General features: G+C 37.4%; 1 protein-coding gene across 3 annotated transcripts in view; it reads right to left on the bottom strand.

Annotated features, from left to right (window-relative positions):
* Positions 1 to 572: 572 nt before the first annotated feature.
* LOC126822388 (potassium channel subfamily K member 1) overlaps positions 573 to 18,882 on the bottom strand; it is a 65,314-nt gene continuing 47,004 nt past the window's right edge. For 2 of the 3 annotated variants that reach the window (XM_050551280.2, XM_050551278.2), the window contains 3 exons: positions 3,619 to 3,762; positions 2,070 to 2,468; positions 574 to 1,581 (listed from right to left, as the gene is read on the bottom strand). In XM_050551280.2, the coding sequence (XP_050407237.1) occupies positions 1,334 to 1,581; positions 2,070 to 2,468; positions 3,619 to 3,762 (791 nt within the window). In that variant the 3' untranslated portion in view covers positions 574 to 1,333. Of the gene's footprint in view, positions 1,582 to 2,069; positions 2,469 to 3,618; positions 3,763 to 12,886; positions 13,864 to 18,882 lie in introns of those variants that run through there. The other variant, XM_050551279.2, reaches the window with a different exon arrangement.

Genomic DNA, 18,882 nt, shown 5'->3' with positions numbered 1-18,882 from the left:
TGGAGGTAAAACCACTACCATAATACGGCTACCATTGGGTTGATTCAAGTCCCGCGTTAATTCTAGGTTGTTTTATGACTAATGTTATATTTTAGATATTAACCTAAGCTCTGTCTGTAATAAACTATAACATATACTTATGTTATATTATATTATATTAACTTACGCGCTATCTGTAATAAACTATAACACATACTTATGTTATGTTATATTATATCAACCTGTAATAAACTATAACACATACATGTTATATATTTGATATTAACCTACGCGCTATCTGTAATAAACTATAAAACATACTTATGTTGTATTTTAAATATTAACCTAATCTCTATCTGTATATAAACTATAACACATACTTATGTTTTATTATATATATTAACCTAATCTCTGCCTGTAATAAACTATAACTTATGTTATATTATATTAACCTAAGCTCTATCTGTATATAAACTGTAACACATGTTATATTATATTATATTAACCTAAGCTCTATCTGTATATAAACTGTAACACATGTTATATTATATTATATCAACCTAAGCTCTATCTGTATATAAACTGTAACACATGTTATATTATATTATATCAACCTAAGCTCTATCTGTATATAAACTGTAACACATGTTATATTATATTATATCAACCTAAGCTCTATCTTTGATAAATTATAACGCATACTTATGTTGTATTTTAAATATTAACCTAAGCTCTGTCTGTAATAAACTATAACACATATTTATGTTATATTTTTGATATCAACCTAAGCTACATACTTTAACTTATGGATATCGTCAGTTTTACATAAAAAAATAACGTGAAAATAAACTAGTATTAATCCTCAGCTTTTACACATTATCCGAAGGTATAATAGTCGTTTAGCTTAACATAAACAAAGAATGTTACTATTCTACAGTCTGGAAGAATATATCGCGATTTCCATGCTTTTTAATCCCTAATTATTTTCAAGGATATCGAAAATGGGTGCCCCCCCCCCATTTGAAATCCATATTGGTTTCCATACTTTTTAAGTTTTTGAAAGATCTGGGGAAAAGGAGGCGCCCCCTTGATATCCTTATCATTTCCTATATCCTTTTATCCTTTCATGGCTAATTATTTTCAAAAAGGGGGTGGGGGATTAGAGGGGGTGGGGGAGGAGGGGGATATTGTCTTCCTGTAAATATCATGATTGTTTCATATTCTCAATTTACCACGTGCCTTGATAATACTTGAGATCATTACTGATACATTGAATCAATTGACTAGGATACGATTTAAAAGTCTATAAATAAAGAAAGGTTTTAGATTTGTTATAATAGTCCTATTTCATCCACTACTTGTCATCTACTGGTCTTCCGGGTGGTACCGTCTGATCCTGGTAACTGGATTCCCCTTCCATATCTTCATCTTTATGTTTAGTGTATTTAGTTCCGGTTTGATCCATGCTGGATTTTAGATTAACTTGTTCCTCGTCCTCGCCGTCACTCTTCATGTAGAAGTGGAATCCTAGGTTTAATTCGGGTATTTCATAAACAACGGCTAATACTGACATCAACATGACTAGACCTAATAACAGATATGCTGAAACAGAAAAAGACAGAACTTAAATTTAATTTTCTGAAGTAACAAATACCACCGTACTATTGATAAGGAACTGAATATATGACATCATCGCAGCCATCTTGGAATTGTGACATCCTACTTAGGGGATGCTAATTGAAGGCCGGCTGGGAGGTTAGGGAATTTCCGGAGTCCACAATGGCCGCTTTATATAAAACCTCGCCCGTGCCATTCATAAACCTAACACTTTTAAAGATGGTAAATTGGATCCAAATCCAGTCTTCTAAATAGGAAAAATGATTAGCGTCGGGGTTAGTATTCACCAAAATACTCACTATACCTGACTTCATTAATTCGATATTGCCGCTGCCCGGGCAAAATTTCCCTCATAAGACACTGTATGGCGTATGCCCGCCTTCATTAGCCCAGTATAGGAGCAGAACAGTAGGACGTTAAACCCCATTTGATTTTGTTTTTTTAAATATAACAATAATATAATATTAGATTACCTGTCGTAGATAACTTGTATATAGCTCGATATTGTTGCTGCGCAGAATCCCCCGGAATATAATCTCCTAAACCAATGGTAGTTAGCGATATAAAACAGTAATAGAAAGCATCCAAATAGTTCCATTTAGGTTCTAAAACAGTAAAGATGGCCGCCGGTACTAGGAGGAATAAAACCATGAAGAGTGTAAGCGCTATAAATAGATGCATCAACTGGATGTGGAATATTTTATAAAGATGGCCGAACTTCCGGTATAAAAATAAGAGGAATAGTTTAGCTGGTACCATCAGTCTCTCTACCAAGGCTGTAAATAGGATTAGTGTCAGAGGAATTCCTATAATGGCGTACAGTATACAGAATCCTTTCCCGCCATCTGAAAGGGGAGTAACTCTTCCATAACCTGAAAAACAGCAAATTGATACAACTTGACATTGTTAAATCAAATCATATCCCCATCCCATCCTAAGTTTTGAAATATGCTCTGTCTATAGTTACAAAACCTCATCTACTGTCCTAACCATGTGGATTACAATCGCAATTGAACGTGTGGCCATACACTAAGGGGATACTCGATTGAACGTTCCGGAATTAAATTCTCTCAATTCCAAAAATAGTGTCAGTCGAGTGAACAGGAAAATTTTCATAGTACAACGCATGTGCCGACTGCATAAAAAATATATCAACCAATCATGACAGCTGAAATATATTTGTTACTTAAAATATGTCACGATTCTACTCACACCGCCTCAACTGTCGGGACTGGCAGAACTGTGACAGGGCTGAATTCCACATCACTTGATTGCAATTCTGTCAATTCGGGACGTTCCAGACTGACAATCGAGCACCGCCTATGTATCTTTCTGTGTGTCGCCTACAGTGACAAAACCTCATCTACTGTCCTTGCCATGTGGATTACAAATCGCAATTGAACGTGTGGCCATACACTACAAAGCAGCCTTCTGTGCTTTTTTTTTCTTATTTGCGTGGTTTATTTAATCTATAACAAAATTTAGGTTGCCAGGCAACAAATGCTATGACCACAGCAGCTGAGTCGTTCGAATATTCCACGAGGGTTGTCGCACATTTTTTCTTTTGTCGGTTCCCAATGCAAACCTTATAGTTATACAAAACATCTAAATGTTGAACTCCCACGCAATAATTTCTTGTATTTCGTATTTCAGATGGTACAACTGGTTAGTTCTTTGTGGGAGGCATCTAGAAACCTATTCATGTCATAAACAACTGCCTGAATCTCTGTTACACGGTTTGATGGACATCCCAAGTTACAGCTGTTCGGTAGAGTGGCATTGCGTTGTGTTATATTTGTTGAGCTTAAATATGTCTTGTACGTGACAAGGAGTAGGAATTGGCCGTCCAACTCTTCCTCCAACTGCTAAAGACACTTACGCGCAAGCGAACTGTTGAAATAAAATTGTATACATATGTTAGTCCCGTAATAACCTAGTTTGCGTCGAGTGGACGTTTAACCCCGTCTCTCCCTCTCTCTCTCCCCCCTCTCTCTCTCTATCCCTCTCTCTGAAAGTATATACCTATTGTAGTTAACACTGTTGCAGCAAAGAACAACGCTTGACCAAAACTCCAGTTAGCATCTGTCATGGTCACATTATTAACAGCAGAAACCCCTCGATTAGCTGCGGACACAACTTCTATTATAAATGCTTCTAAATCATCATCTGAAAAAAAAAAATCACAGCCGAATATAGACAAACATAAAAAAACTTCATTTGAAACAAAAACCAACATAACAATCATAAAATAGCCTTGACTAGATAACATGGTCTAAATGACGTGATGCTGGTTCCTACGTCCCTGCGCTATTCTGACTTCAATATAGTCAGAAAAAGAGTGACGTAGGAGCGAGTCTGACGTATTAGAGCAGGTTATCCAGTCTAAAAATAGCCAAATCCCGACACAACAATCTTCATCTTAAAACAAAACACATCCAATTATACGGACATATAGAAAAGTAATCTATTAAACAAATCCCCACCTATAATACAGACAATCTTAAAAAGAAAGAGAAAAATTTTCATTTGCAACAAAATCCCCCAACCTCACAATACATAATATAAATATTACGGACAGACAGACAAAATCATCAAACCCAACCATAATGCAGAGAAATATAAACACAGACAAATTTTCATTTGGAAGAGTAATACTTAAAGATTCATCAGTATATATCATCATCTGTAAAAATATCCCACGCCCATCAACTTTGGATAAATCAACAACAAAACACATAAATCATCAAAAGACAATACAGATATAGATACATCATCATCAGTAAAAACTAATACTAATAATACATGTATACACCAAATAATCCGTAAAACAAACCATATGGTTAAAAATTGCAATCAAATCATCTGCTTAAAAAATATAAACAAATCATCTGCTTAAAGGCTCAATACCACTCTTGTTGTAACTGAATAATATGTCCCAAACTTTATTCTGGTCAACAAATTGTACTATTTTACAATATTCCAATTAATTGATGATACATATTTCATCTTAACACATCTAATTTAAAAAATTGTAAAAATTCAACTAAATGATTTGAAAAGCCTAACGTAAACCTTTTCAAATGTGACTTGGATTTAAAAATATTTTTGAACCCTCTGGACAAGTAAAATAGGATTTAATGGATAATTTACACAACAGGTAAGACACTAACACATCTAGTACTTAGAATAAGGCTATTTTTTTATTTTCTGCAGCTGTCAAGCCAGCAAGAGTGTTATTGTCCCTTTAAAAATACAAACAAACCATCTGCCTAAAATGTACAAACCAATCATCTGCCTAAAAATTATAAACAAATCATCACCAGTGAAAACAACCAACCAACATTCAAAATCTATAACAAAAAAACCCCTGCTAAATCATTATCATGATCATTTATTAACCATCGTCAGTGAAAAGCAACATCATTGCGAAATCATCATCTATAAAATAAATATTTTACTTAAAGATACATGTAAGATTTGGATAAAGAGCTAGCCATTCTTGCTATAATAGTTCGAAAGTAGATGATGTAAAATGAATAATTTGAAAATTTCATTCAAATTACTCTATTGCAAGCGAAGATATTAGCCTTTGAAGGTTTGACAGACGTGTGCAATAATTTCAACCACCGTACTGGTTGATTAAATCAAAGTATCGCTGAACCATTCTAATCTATTTAATATCGGAGAAATCTGATGCCATCAAGAGTTGATTAAGGCCTGGATCAGTTAATTAATGTCTAATTAATACTTTAGAAAACATTCCAGGCCTAAAGAAAGACCTGCAATAGGCAGATTTAGCTCTTGTATAATGCATGTTTAAATCATTATTAATGTTGTCTGTAGAAACAGTTAATGATAAACCTGTTGAAACAGTTAATTGAGAAACTTAGTCATCCTCATCCGTGGAAACAGTTAATGATAAGCTATAAGCTGTAAAAGTTAATGATCTGTAGCAAGAATTAAAGATACATTATGGGTGATAAGATAAAGAGATGGCAGTTCTTGCTATAATAGGTAAAAACTAGATAGTGTAAAGGTAATTTGCTGAAAATTTCAGTCAAATTGATCCACTATGAGGCGAGAAAGAAGCGGGAGAAATTTTTACATAGTCTCGGTCATCATTACAAAAAACTTTAATAAAAACAGCATAGTCTCGATTATCCATTTTTTTTGATTTAATTATCAACGGCCGTTAGCGGCATATAGGAATCTAATCCAGCCAACATCGAAGGCTAGCCTTGACATCGAGAGTTTATTATGGTCTGGATAAGTTAATTAATGTCTAACTGATAATTTAGATAACATTTCAGGCCTAAAGAAAGACTTGTAATAAGCAGATTTTGCTCTTGCATAATGCATGTTTAATAATGAATTACCGACATTCATTTACAGCAAACTTTTAGGATGGGACGAAAACCCATGTCCCGTGCACACATTGGCGTGCACGTAAAAGACCACTTGATAGTTGGAATTCGATAAAAGAGTAGACCGTAGTTGGAGCAGAACAGTAGGACGTTAAACCCCACTACATTTCATCACATTGCAGCAAAACTGTGTATACGAATTCGAAAGCTTACATTTAGTCATTGTTATAAATGGACTACATGAATCATTTAACTGACTTTGTACGTTGCCTTTAACACATGCAATGATAAAGGCCGTACAATAATGGTGATGAAATATTAATAAAACTTTGTTCATACCGTTTTATAAATTTTTAATTAAACATCATATATGACAGGTGCCCGCTTCACTACACACTAACAATATGATTTTTATATTTTATAAACTCTAGTCAAAGCTCTTAGGATTATATTGATTCTTCTAAACAATGTGTATTTTTTTTTTACCAATTTGGCTGCCATTTTGAGGTTTATTATAAAGTTACTAGCTTATAATTGTGTTATATATTGTGAGCCATGGCGGCTCAGTGAGTAAGATGTTAGCTCTGCTCGCTAACCGGGGGGCTGGGTGGCCGAATGGTTAGCACGTGCGCGCTGCGCTGTATCATACGATCTGTCATTGAGTCAACTGGCGGGGTTTCGATTCCCCGGTTGTACGTGACAAAGAGTAGGGTCGCCTGTCCAACCTCGTGGGTTTTCTCCGGGTCCTCCGGTTTCCTCCCTCTGCTAAAGACCCCTACGCGCAATCGAATTATTGAAATAAAATTAAACCATTTGTTAGTCCCGAAATGACCTAGTTTGTGTCGAGTGGACGTTAAACCCATCTCTCTCTCTCTCTCTTGACTCAAATGACAGGCCTTCTGATACAGCACGCACGTGCTAACCATTCGACTTTCCACCCCCCCCCCCCATAATAAGATAAAAAAGCTGGTAGTTCTCACTATAATAGTTAAAATCTAGATAATGTAAAGGCAATTAGCTGAAGATTTAAGTCAAATTGATCCACTATGCACCTAGAATTAAGCGATTGAAATTTCAGTTTATCCTCGATCATCATTACTAAAGTCTGTACGATAAAATACATAGTCTCGATCATCCATTTCATGATTAAATTATGAATGGAAGTCGAGCACCAAATGGAATCCTGTAAATATCACAGGCTAGCGATGCCATCGAGAGTTGATTATGGTCTGGATAAGTTAATTAATGTCTAATTAATAATTTAGATAAGATTTCAGGCCTAAAGAAAGCCCTGCAATAGACAGATTTAGCTCTTGCATAATGTATGTTTAATACTATGATATTATTCAATCCATTATCTGAATATCATAAATCATTTTTAGAAATAAACATGTCCAATCGTTGAGATGATATTCATATTATTTGTTGAAAATAAAAAATGTCATATTTCTGTGTATAACGATTGTTCTATAAATAGTATTTAATGAGAAAAGCTTTCCTACATTTTGAATGCGACTTTACAATAAAATTTCTTTATTTGCAATTTTAACAGCGAGACTCAAATTTCGTTTTGTTTAGATAATAGAATATTATATTCATATTTTTTTTTCTCAAATTGTGATATTTTTGGGTGTTCTAATTAATACCAGTCCTGCAGAATTTTTCTCAATGAGATTGGGTTTAACGCTCACTAGACACGTACTAGGTCATTTTGGGACTAACACATGGTTCAATTTTATTTCAATAATTCGCTTGCGCGTAGGAAGAAGAGAAGAGAAATGGGGTTGACCACTCGAGACAAATTAGTTCATTTCGGGACTAACACATGGTTAAATTCTATTTCAATAATTCGCTTGCACGTAAGGGGTCTTTAGCAGTGGTAGGAAACCCGGAGGACCGGGAGAAAACCCACGTGATTGGGCAGGTTACCCTAGTCCTTGTCACGTACAATCGAGAAATCGAAACCACGCAACTTAGGATCTAAACCGCACATCTTCGACCATTCGGCCACCCAACCTCTATTCTCATAGGAAAAAAAACCGAAGCTCACCTATGAACACAATGGTATGAAGGTGAACGAACGTGTGACTGTTTCGTAGTTTTTTATTGTCACATTAACATAGATATAAGACAGCTGTTGAGTGTAATAGTTAACCCCGTATAATATATTCATATATACCAGCAGTGATATGATATAACGGTTATTTTATAGTGAACACAATTCAATTGATCAAATGAATTCAATTAGAATATCATATACACGTATCATTATGTATGTTACATATGGGTATAATAAAACTGATATCAATCACATGTGATCTGAAGGGAACGCCCACAGTCGATTCACATCTGAATAAACAACTTAATAGACATTTCAAACAAATGAATTTTTTCTTTCTAAATATTTGGTAAACGCCGCTGTACATGTAAATTTCCCTCGTCGTACACTGCGTGGCGTATGCTTTTATTCATTAGTCGGGTCGACGCAGAAGAGTCGGATGTAAATGAAAGAAAATGGGGTTTAACGTCCTACTGTTCTGCTCCGAACTGGGCTAATGAAGACGAGCATACGCCATACAGTGTTATGAGGGAAAATTTTGCCCGGACAACGGCACTACGGCCTACATATCGAATTCCAACTGTCAAGGGATCAAACACCCGACCTCCAGGCTAGCGAGCCAGCGTCTTACCCGCTTAGCCACCGTGATCCCCCAGAGTGGGATGTAATGATAGCTGAAACATATTCATTAGGTTTAATTACGTCACGATTCTACTCACACCACCTCTGTGACGGGGCTGAATTCCGCGTCACTCGATTGCAATTCCGTCAATTCGGAGTGTTCCGGACTGACAATCGAGTACCCCCTACACTTCTCCTCATCAAAGTATAGATAATTAGTTACAAGCTACCCCCATCCCCAATAGCATTTGATGTCAACAATCTGATACAACACTGAACAACGAGAAGACATCTCCAACTGTTAGCCGAACTCCACACACGGGGGATCAGCGAGTAATACGCTGGCTCGTTAAACATACATTATGCAATAGCTAAATCTGTCTATTTTAGGTCTTTCTTTAAGCCTGAAATGTTATCTAAATTATTCATTTTTTAGTCCAATCCAAACAACCACACACTGTCCAATGTCTCTGTCCTGCACCCCTTACATAGTTCAGGAACCACGCCTGAAAATCCTGATCAACTCAAAACAACGTTAATTCCAGAATAAACAGTGCCATGTGCACCCAAACTATGTGGGATAATAAATGCCTTTAGGGATCCCGGCGCCTTCCACACTCACAAGATCTTTCTCGGTCCATCACTAGTATTCTTTAAACATGCATTATGCAAGAGCTAAATCTGTCTATTGCAGGTCTTTCTTTAGGCAGGCCTGAAATGTTATCTAAATTATTAATTATACATTAATTAACCTATCCAGACCATAATCAACTCTAGATGGCATCGCTAGCCTGCGATCTTAAGTGGATTGTTAGCCGATTTACTGCATAACTTTCCTTCACGATTTAACTATTAAATGGATAATCGAGACTATGCTGTTTATCGCACTGACTTTAGTAATGATGATCGAGGTTAGTTGGAAATTTCAAACGCTTAGTTCTCGGTTCATAGTGGATCAATTTGAATGGAATTTTCAGCAAATTCCCTTTACATTATCTAGTTTTTAACTATTATAGTGAAAACTGCCAACTTGATCTCCCATTTCCGATCTTTGTATTGACCGAGAACGTTCATAGGATTTTGTCAGTGGTGCGGGTCAGGGGGCCTGGCAAGGGACATGTATAGTCGTGCGGGTGAGACATAAACACCGAGGTCCCATGTACACATTGGTGTGCACTTAAAAAAAATAACTTGGCAGTTGGAATTCGATATAAGAGTAGGCTGTAGCGCCGTTGTTCGGGCAAAATTTCCCCATAGCACACTGTATCACGTATGCCCGACTTCATTAGCCCAGTCGAATCAGAACAGTAGGACATAAAACCCCATTTCATTTCATTTCAGTACATATGGCCCAATATATCGCGCAAATTATTATCTTTGCCATTATGGGCTATGCAACTGACAATGACCTTTAAATTGGCCTAGATTTGTTAATTAGTAATTAATAATAGTCATAACGCATAGTAATTATTTTATTATACAGCAAGTACCGGTTTATTATGTTAAATATTGTCGAGTTAACAAGTTTACTCTGGGAACAACAATAAAACTAATAGACCTTTATTTCACAGGTGTTTAGCCATAATTCCGTATGCGATCGTTGTGTATGGCAAATAGACTCCGTATATTGGGAGGAAATGGAATGGGGTTTAACTTGCTACTGTTCTCCTCCGATTTGGCTAATGAAGACGGGCATACGCCTTACAGCTAGCTATGGGTGGAATTTTGCCCAGACAGCGGCGCTACCTCCTACTCTTATATCGAATTCCATCCTGCATCGGATGTTTTACGTGCAGTCAATGTGCGCACCTGAAGCCACGCCGGAAAATAACGATCAACATTCTCGGCCAACGCTGAGATCGAACACTGTACTTCCGGGTTAGCTAGCCAACGTATTCCTTACTGAGCCACCGTGGTTCGATATATTGGGAGGGAAAAGTGAAGTTAAAATTGTCTATTTTCTAATACAATAAATTCCCAATAGGTATTAAATGAAATGGGGCTTAACGTCTACCTGTCATCGAATTCAACCTGTCAGAAGGAAATTTTGCCCGGACATTGGCTCTACTGCCCATTCTGGCTTAGAATTCCAATTGTCAATGGTTCTTTTACGTACATGCCAATGTAACGAGAGTGACTTAAAAGGAGAGATACACATGAAAGGTAATATTCGTTGTCAAAGAGGAAATTTAAAGAAGAGAGGCACACGAAAGGTAAAATTGGTTATCAAAGTGGAAATTTAAGGAAGAAAGACACACATAAGGTAGCCTTCGTTATCAAAGTGGAACTTTAAAGAAGAGAGAAACGCTAAAGGTAGCCTTGGTTATCAAAGTGGAAGAGAGACAGTTTTTTGCTCCATTAAACTAACTCTTACCCCAATATGGCCATTAAAAAAGGGTTCGTTATCTAAATGGAACTTTACAAAAGAGAAACACTCAGGAAAGAGACCTTAGACTATTCCGTATTTATGGTGAACAGACAGAAAGCCTTTTACATGGACAAATAAATGGCTTCCCTTGTCTTAGACCACATTAACTCGTGATGGACCTAAGTAAATATAATCTACACTATAAAGATTTCTTGTGCTGTTAGAAAATCAGAAACGCCATCATCTCTAAATATTTACACACATTAAATAGAACAGACGGGGGAAATCATAGAAAATCTCTTGATCAAGTCCACAAAAATAATCTGAACAGTATAGGACGCTAAACCTCATTTCTTTTGATTTCCACGAAAATAAACTATGAGTAAATGAATTGTAGACATGGGAGTGTTAATGGGGTAGCCCCCAGGACCAGGCAGCGTGTTTTATTAAGCTGATTCGATCCATCTACTCTAAATTAGATAATTATTAAACATACATTATGCAAGAGATAAAGCTGCATATTGCAGGTCTTTCTTTAGGCCTGAAATGTTATATAAATTATTAATTAGACATTAATTAACTTATCCAGACCATAATCAACTCTCAATGTCATCTTATGTGTCGGACTTTTACTGAATTTGAATCCAATTTGCTACTCAACGGTCAATGATTATTTAATTTAAAAAATTGATAATCGAGATCATGTTTTTCATCGTAGCGATATTATTAATGATGATCGAGGCTAGGCCTAAAATTCAAACGCTAATACCTCGGTTAAGAGTGAAGCAATTAGCCCCTGTTTATACATTCCATATACAAGTAGAGCTTTGGACTTTAGTTGGTCGGTCACCACCGGCTTGCGTCGTGCGTGGTTTCTATTCCTAGTGTAAGGTTATGTGGCTTGGAGATAGGGGGCGGGGGCGGATTCTCAACTTTATTGAAATCTAGCAATTCTAATTCAAATTATGACCATTTAAATTTTACACTGCTTTGCACGGATTTCATATCGCAATCCATTCTGCATACCGAGAACTATCTACCTTCGAGAATAGATCTCTGTCCTAAATGGCCGCCATATCAAAAAATAATTAGTATACTGTTTCGTAATGCGGTTCTACTCCGTTTCACATCTGTCATAATCCAGGGATTAAATAAACATTTTCAATTTTATTAAATTGAACCAGAATAAATATTTCTCAAAATTCTCGAAATGTACTTAGTATTTTCGACTAAAATCGTCGATTTAGGACCTAAAATCTCGGTCAACTAGCTAACTGTCTGTTCGCAAGAGGAGGTAGCGCAAATTTAGTATGATCGCGATCTTCACACGCATTAGACATACTGCATATTATCGTTGACTCATTATGAGGCATGAGTCTGTAAGACAGTGATTCTCAACGACACACCTTGGAACACATGAAAAAAATAGCGGCACACCTGGCTAAATATATATGAAAAATATTTGAATTTTGCAAAATAAACACTCGGCAAGTCATGACGACATAAACTGTAGACAGAGACTAGTCATAGACACACTGGTTGAGAATCACTATAATGTAAAACAATGAGCAATCAGGGACAGACTGTGCACCGAAGGACCCCGACTCTATCCCGACGAGGGACCCGCCTTCTTAGGGGGAGGAGGTCGGGATCTGACCCGCCTTCTTAGGGGGAGGAGGTCGGGATCTGACAAACTGACTATAAATGGTGCTTACTGGAGTATATCCGTGTGTTTCTATCATGCACAAATTAAGAGTGTCGCCATTTTACTAATTCATCATAAACAATACAAATTCGAAACTAAGAGCAATAACGAATGTGTGCAGGATTTGAATAATTCAGAAAACCGAAAAGAGAAAAACATGTTGAAGATAATACCTGTAATACACTGGTGATTCTGTAATAAATCAACTCTTTTCTGTCTTAAATTATTCACCAACTTATTCTCTACAGGCTGTTCCAAGATGGCGAATATTAAGGCGCCAAAACATAGATAACCAATCATAAAGAGCACAAGAAACAGCAGACGAACACTCTTTGAAGTCGATCCACAGATACAATTCGTATTTTCGTCCATCTTGATGGTCTAATTGTGTATTTCTTTTAAATCACAGTTCTTGGACTAATTTCCTTTGAGTTTTAAAGAGTTTGCATTTCAGCTCCTGTCCGCCTTGTTAAAGAAATAAAATAGGGTTTACGTTCGGCTGTACTTGTTTAAAGACGATGTACCGAACTGTCTGATCAGGATTTCAATTAGACGTTTTCTCCCAACTTTGATCAAGATTTTAAAAATGGTAATTAATATACTTTCCTTTCCCTGTCTCCTATATATAATCCGTCAACAGCTGAACGTCAAAAATGAAAAATGGCCTTACTTAGAACGAAGCTGTTGCAAGCGTATGCAGTTATCGGTTGATAGATGTTCCCGGAGACGAAAAAACATAGCGGATATTAGCAAACTATTTAATTATAAAATATTATTCCTCGTGTCATGTCGCGTCCGGACCACTCTTCCTATTTTCAATAAATCTCGTAGAATAGATAAATTAATTGAACATAAAAGGCATGTGCGCAAACTTTTAGAATATTATCACTGAGGGTGGTTTGATGATGACAGGGGATTATAGTTCGGTTGTTTAGTATTACTCCGCGTTCTATCGGGAATTAAAAACACAAAATAAACTTAAAAACACGGGAATTTTGGATTAATCAGTCCAACCGAGGTTAAAGATCAATACGGCCTTCGTGTAGGTATATTCGAGGGGTTTAGTATTACACCGCGTTATCGGAAATTCGAATAAATAAACAAACAAACAAATACGGTATTTTTTTAGATTACAGAGTTCCTGCACCATATGTTTGTCTAGATTAAAAATACTTTCAAAAACAGTATTTTTGTTTAAAATTACACAGTCCTCCCGAGGTTAAAGTTCATTTCATATTCCTCAAACAGTTGTATTTTTTAGTATTACTGAGCGTTATGGAGAATTAAACACAAAAACACACAGAGAGAAACTGTAAAATACGGTTCCCAATTATCAACAAAACCCACACACCGTTTCTTAATTAATCTGATCACGAGAGGTTAAAGTTCACGTTATCTAATATTTTCCTTTAGGGTTTTTGTTAATCATGATCCATCTTCAGATATTTCTCGACATCTTAAAAGATTGTCCAAGTTATAGGTTTACTATCATTTAGCTTGATAATTGCTATTTCATCGGTTTTTACTCTATTTCACTTGACATCCCAATATCCAGGTAATTGATGTTGAAGAGACTATAGAAAATAAAGAAATATTCACCAGGGAATTGTCAACTGTTTTAACGTCTCTCCATGTGACACAGTAAGTCGATGTTTTTAATACAAGTATCGGCTCTCATAGAAAACTTTGAAATCGGTCGATAAAAATAACCTTTGTTGTGACGAAATCAATTACATATCCAATGAAAATAGAACATTCCAATTTCAATAATTTAGTAAAAGTCAATCCCCTGTGTGTTATGTATACTACATAGTACAATACGTCATATGTCACTCAAGCTAGTCAATAAAACATTTCAACCGTGAAACGAAACAAAACCCAGCTTGTTCAACTTGTAATAACAATGAACACAGACAAATGACAACCCGCACAAAAAGGCAACTTCGCTTTCGCTTGTGGTTTCACACCTCGGGCTTACGAACACAATTAGCTGTGCACAATACACCACTTTCCAAACTAATACAGTTTCATTTATCCAAAATGCCGGAGTAATATTACGAAACTAACAAGTACACGACTACAAATAAATAAATAAACCGGTATTTTTGTCAGCGGTTAGTTCTCTTTCAGTTATGTACATGTTCCAAAACATCAAATCAATCAAACTGGGTCCACATACATCAACATTAAAATACCAACTCGTCAACAAAAACTGTCAAAAACTACATTAATAAATGAACCCTGTCATCTCGTAGTTAGACTTGTCTCCAAATGCACGCTCGTATTATGACTACGAACAATAGACAAGTCCATTATATGCAGTAGGGATTGAGTATATTATATAGCTGAGTATTTATCAAATTAAATTCAATATGGTACCAGCTGGTATATAATATTGATTCGGCTATAATACTGTAAATATTAGCGAAGAAAACAGAAATAAAATTAAAATGAAATGGTGTTTTTCGTCCTACTGTTCTGCTCCTACTGGGCTAATGAAGCCGCCCCACGCAGTGTGCTATGAGGGGAAGTTTGCCCGGACAGCGACGCTACGGCCCGCTTTCATTTCGAATTCCAACTGTCAATGGTACTTTTACGTGTACGCCAATGTGAACACGGTACCTCAGTTTTTTTTTCGGCCCATCCAAACGATATATACGTTGTCCCTTGCCAGGAAACCCGTTCTACTCACTGACAAGGCACACCTTGGGACACATGAACAAATAGCGGCACACCTGGCTAAAAATATTATGAAAAATATTTAAATTTTGCAAAATAAAAACATACAACCGTAGACAGAGTCAGACTAGGCCTAGTCATAGTCATAGAATGACTCAAACTAAATAAAGAAGACTAGAGCTATGAACTTACTTTATTGCAGTGTTTCGAATTTTATCAGTCAAACAGCTGGCTTCTTTAGTGAGAAATTTACTAAGTGTGCCGTTCAAAATTTCTCGGCACACTTAGGAAGATATCGCGGCACACTTGTTGAGAATCATTGGCCTAGACCTACCCATTTTGTGTGAAAATCCCCGTTAAACGTAGTATTATGCCAGAAATCTATTACATTCGTCGTCGTATTAAGAGAGATAATCAAATTCCGAGGCAAACCACTCGTCGACATCCGGTTCTCAATCAGTCAATAAATAATAGTAAAAACAACATTTTTCTACTCCGGCAACTTCTTGTGTTGATCACCATCATTGTTGTCGTTGCCACCGCTGACGTAAGATCACGTCATGACGATCGTCGCACGTCAAAATTCGTTTAGCGGATGGTACCTAGCCTTTGCCCTTTCAGTTATAGGGCGTGTTTAAAAATTCCAATTTGTATAGACCTACCTTTATTTATTATTTACGTTCACAATATTTTACTGTGGAACACTTGTACATATGAAACCGTATTTATAAGAATCGGGGATATAGTTTGACAAAGCATACAATTTACAGAAACTAAGTTGAGTGGATTCAATCAATGACACCCATGTCAAGGTCGTTTAAACTCGTGGGTTTACTCAGGGTACTCCGGTTTTCTCCCATAGGAGAGAGAGAAGGTGTGTGTGTGTGTGTGGGCGTGTGTGTGTGTGAGAGAGAGAGAGAGAGAGAGAGAGAGAGAGAGGATGGGGTTTAACGCCCACTCGACACAAACCAGGTCATTTAGGGACTATCACATGGTTCAATTTTATTTCAATAATTCGTTTGCGCGTAGGGGTCTTTAGCAGTGGGAGGAAACCGGAGGACCCGGAGAAAACCCACTCCTTGTCACGTACAGCCGGGAACTAGAAACCACGCCAGTTGACTCAATGACAGACCGTATGATACAACGCGCACGCGCTAACCATTTAGCCATCCAACCCCATATTTTAAGATAGAAGAACCGAATAGATATGTGACTATTATGGTTTCGATTGATTCTCCTTCACAAGAAACCGACCGTCTTCTTTAGCTCAGTAGGAACAGAACAGTTGGACGTTAAATCCCATTTCATTTCCATTTCACAAGAAATCAACCCATAGCCGGTAGGCCTACCTTGCTCAAATTGAAATAAAATGGCGTATAACGAGATAATGAGAAATGCAGTGTGCTTTGAATGATATTTTACTCGGATACATATGACTACAATTGTAGCGTTTTTGTTTTCTTTTTAGATTATCTGTGTATCAGTTGGGCCTAGAGATCTAAAATGACCCATTGTCGTGCCCAGGGGAGCCACTCTTGGGTTATGGAGATTATTTGTCGGTGCGGTTTCCCCTTGCCAGACACGAGGTCTAGGTATTCGGATGAGACGATAAAACGAGGTTCCCGTGTACACGTTGCCATGCACGTTAAAGAACACTGGGTCGATGTAATTCGATGAAGAGTGGTAAGCAGAAACGTCGCTGTCCTGGTGAAATGTCACCGATAGCGCTCTGCAAGACGCACGTTCGTCTTCATTAGTCCAGGTATAGGTGAAAAGGGGTTGGATGGCTGAATGGTTAGCACGTGCGCGCTTTATCATAAAGCCTGTCATTGAGTCAACTGGCGTGGTTTCGAATCCCCGGTTGTACGTGACAAGGAGTAGGATCACCTGTCCAACCTCGTGGGTTTTCTCCGGGTCCTCCGGTTTCCTCCCACTGCTAAAGAACCCTACGCGCAAGCGAATTATTGAAATAAAATTAAAAAACATAATTATGTTAGTCCCGAAATGTCCTAGTTTGTGTCGAGTGGACGTTAAACCCATTTCTCTCTCTCTCTCTCTCGTCAGTAGGTGAAAAAAACCCCAGGGCATTAAGTCCATATTATTATTACATACGAATGATTTCGAGTTTTATCTGAATACAAAATCTACAATTAGCTCCTCTTGGGAACAGACACTAATCTAATTGACCGACATTTTATGTCTTTTAAAAATCGTAAAACACTAAGTATATTTCGAGAATTTTGAGAAGTATTTCTTCTGCTTCCATTTAATAAAATTGAAAAGGTTTCATTAGTGTTCGTCCGTTATAAAAGATGTGAACCGGAGTAGGACTGCGTTACAACACAGTATACTAATTGTTGGATATGGAGACTATTTAGGTCAGAGATCTATTCTCGTAGGGGGGGGGGGTGGATGGCTGAATGGTTAGCGTGCGCGCGCTGTATCATAAAGTCTGTCATTGAGTCGACTGGCGTGGTTTCGAATCCCCGGTTGTACGTGACAAGGAGTAGGGTCACCTGTTCAACCTCGTGGGTTTTCTCCGGGTCCTCCGGTTTCCTCCCACTGCTAAAGACCGCTATGCGCAAGCGAATAATTGAAATAAAATCAAACCATATGTTAGTCCCGAAATGACCTAGTTTGTGTCGAGTGGACGTTAAACCCCATTTCTCTCTCTCTCTCTCTGTTCTCGTAGTAGAGTATAGATACTTCGATGTGTGCAGAATAGGTAGATGATTATAGTTACTAATGGTTACTATATATTCTTATCTCCATATTAGGGGATCACGGTGGCTAAGTGGGTAAGGCGCTGGCTCGCTAGCCTGGAAATCGGGTGTTCGATCCCTGCATTGGCCGAGAAAGTTCATCCAGATTTTCCGGCGTGGTTTCCCCTTGTCAGTGATGCAGGACGGAGGGCCTGACAAGGATAGCTGTCTAGTCATTCGGATGAGACGAAAACCGAGGTCCCGTGTACACATTTGCGTGCACGTAAAAGATCCCTTGACAGTTGGAATTCGATATAAGAGTAGGCCGTAGTGCCGCTGTCCGGGCAAAATTTCCCTCATAGCACACTGTATGGCGTATGCACGTCTTCATTAGCCCAGTTCGGAGCAAAACAGTAGGACGTTAAACCCCATTTCATTTCATTTCATTTATCTCCATATTAGACACATCAGTCTTATTATAGTTACTAATGCGATAAGAAGCTTGGAGGTCTTGTTAGTAACCTTACATAATAAAGAAAATGGCTACCGGGTAAATGATATTAATGGCGGTATGTACAGGGGCTTGTTCACTAATGAGAGTAGTAAGGGGGGGGGGGGGGGGTAGATACAACGTCAAGTTTGGCGTGAATGCTGGGGAATGACCCAAGAATGGCATAACATCAGTAGATGTGACACACCCTGGAACACATTAAAAAAACAGCGGCACACCTGGCTAAATATATATATGATAAATATTTGAATTTGGTAAAATAATACCATGGTAAGTC

Source organism: Patella vulgata, chromosome 5 (assembly GCF_932274485.2).
Source record: "Patella vulgata chromosome 5, xgPatVulg1.2, whole genome shotgun sequence".
In the NCBI taxonomy this organism is placed as follows: Eukaryota; Metazoa; Mollusca; class Gastropoda; family Patellidae; genus Patella; species Patella vulgata.
Note: the sequence above shows the minus strand (reverse complement) of the source record. Positions and strands in the feature narration are given on the sequence as shown.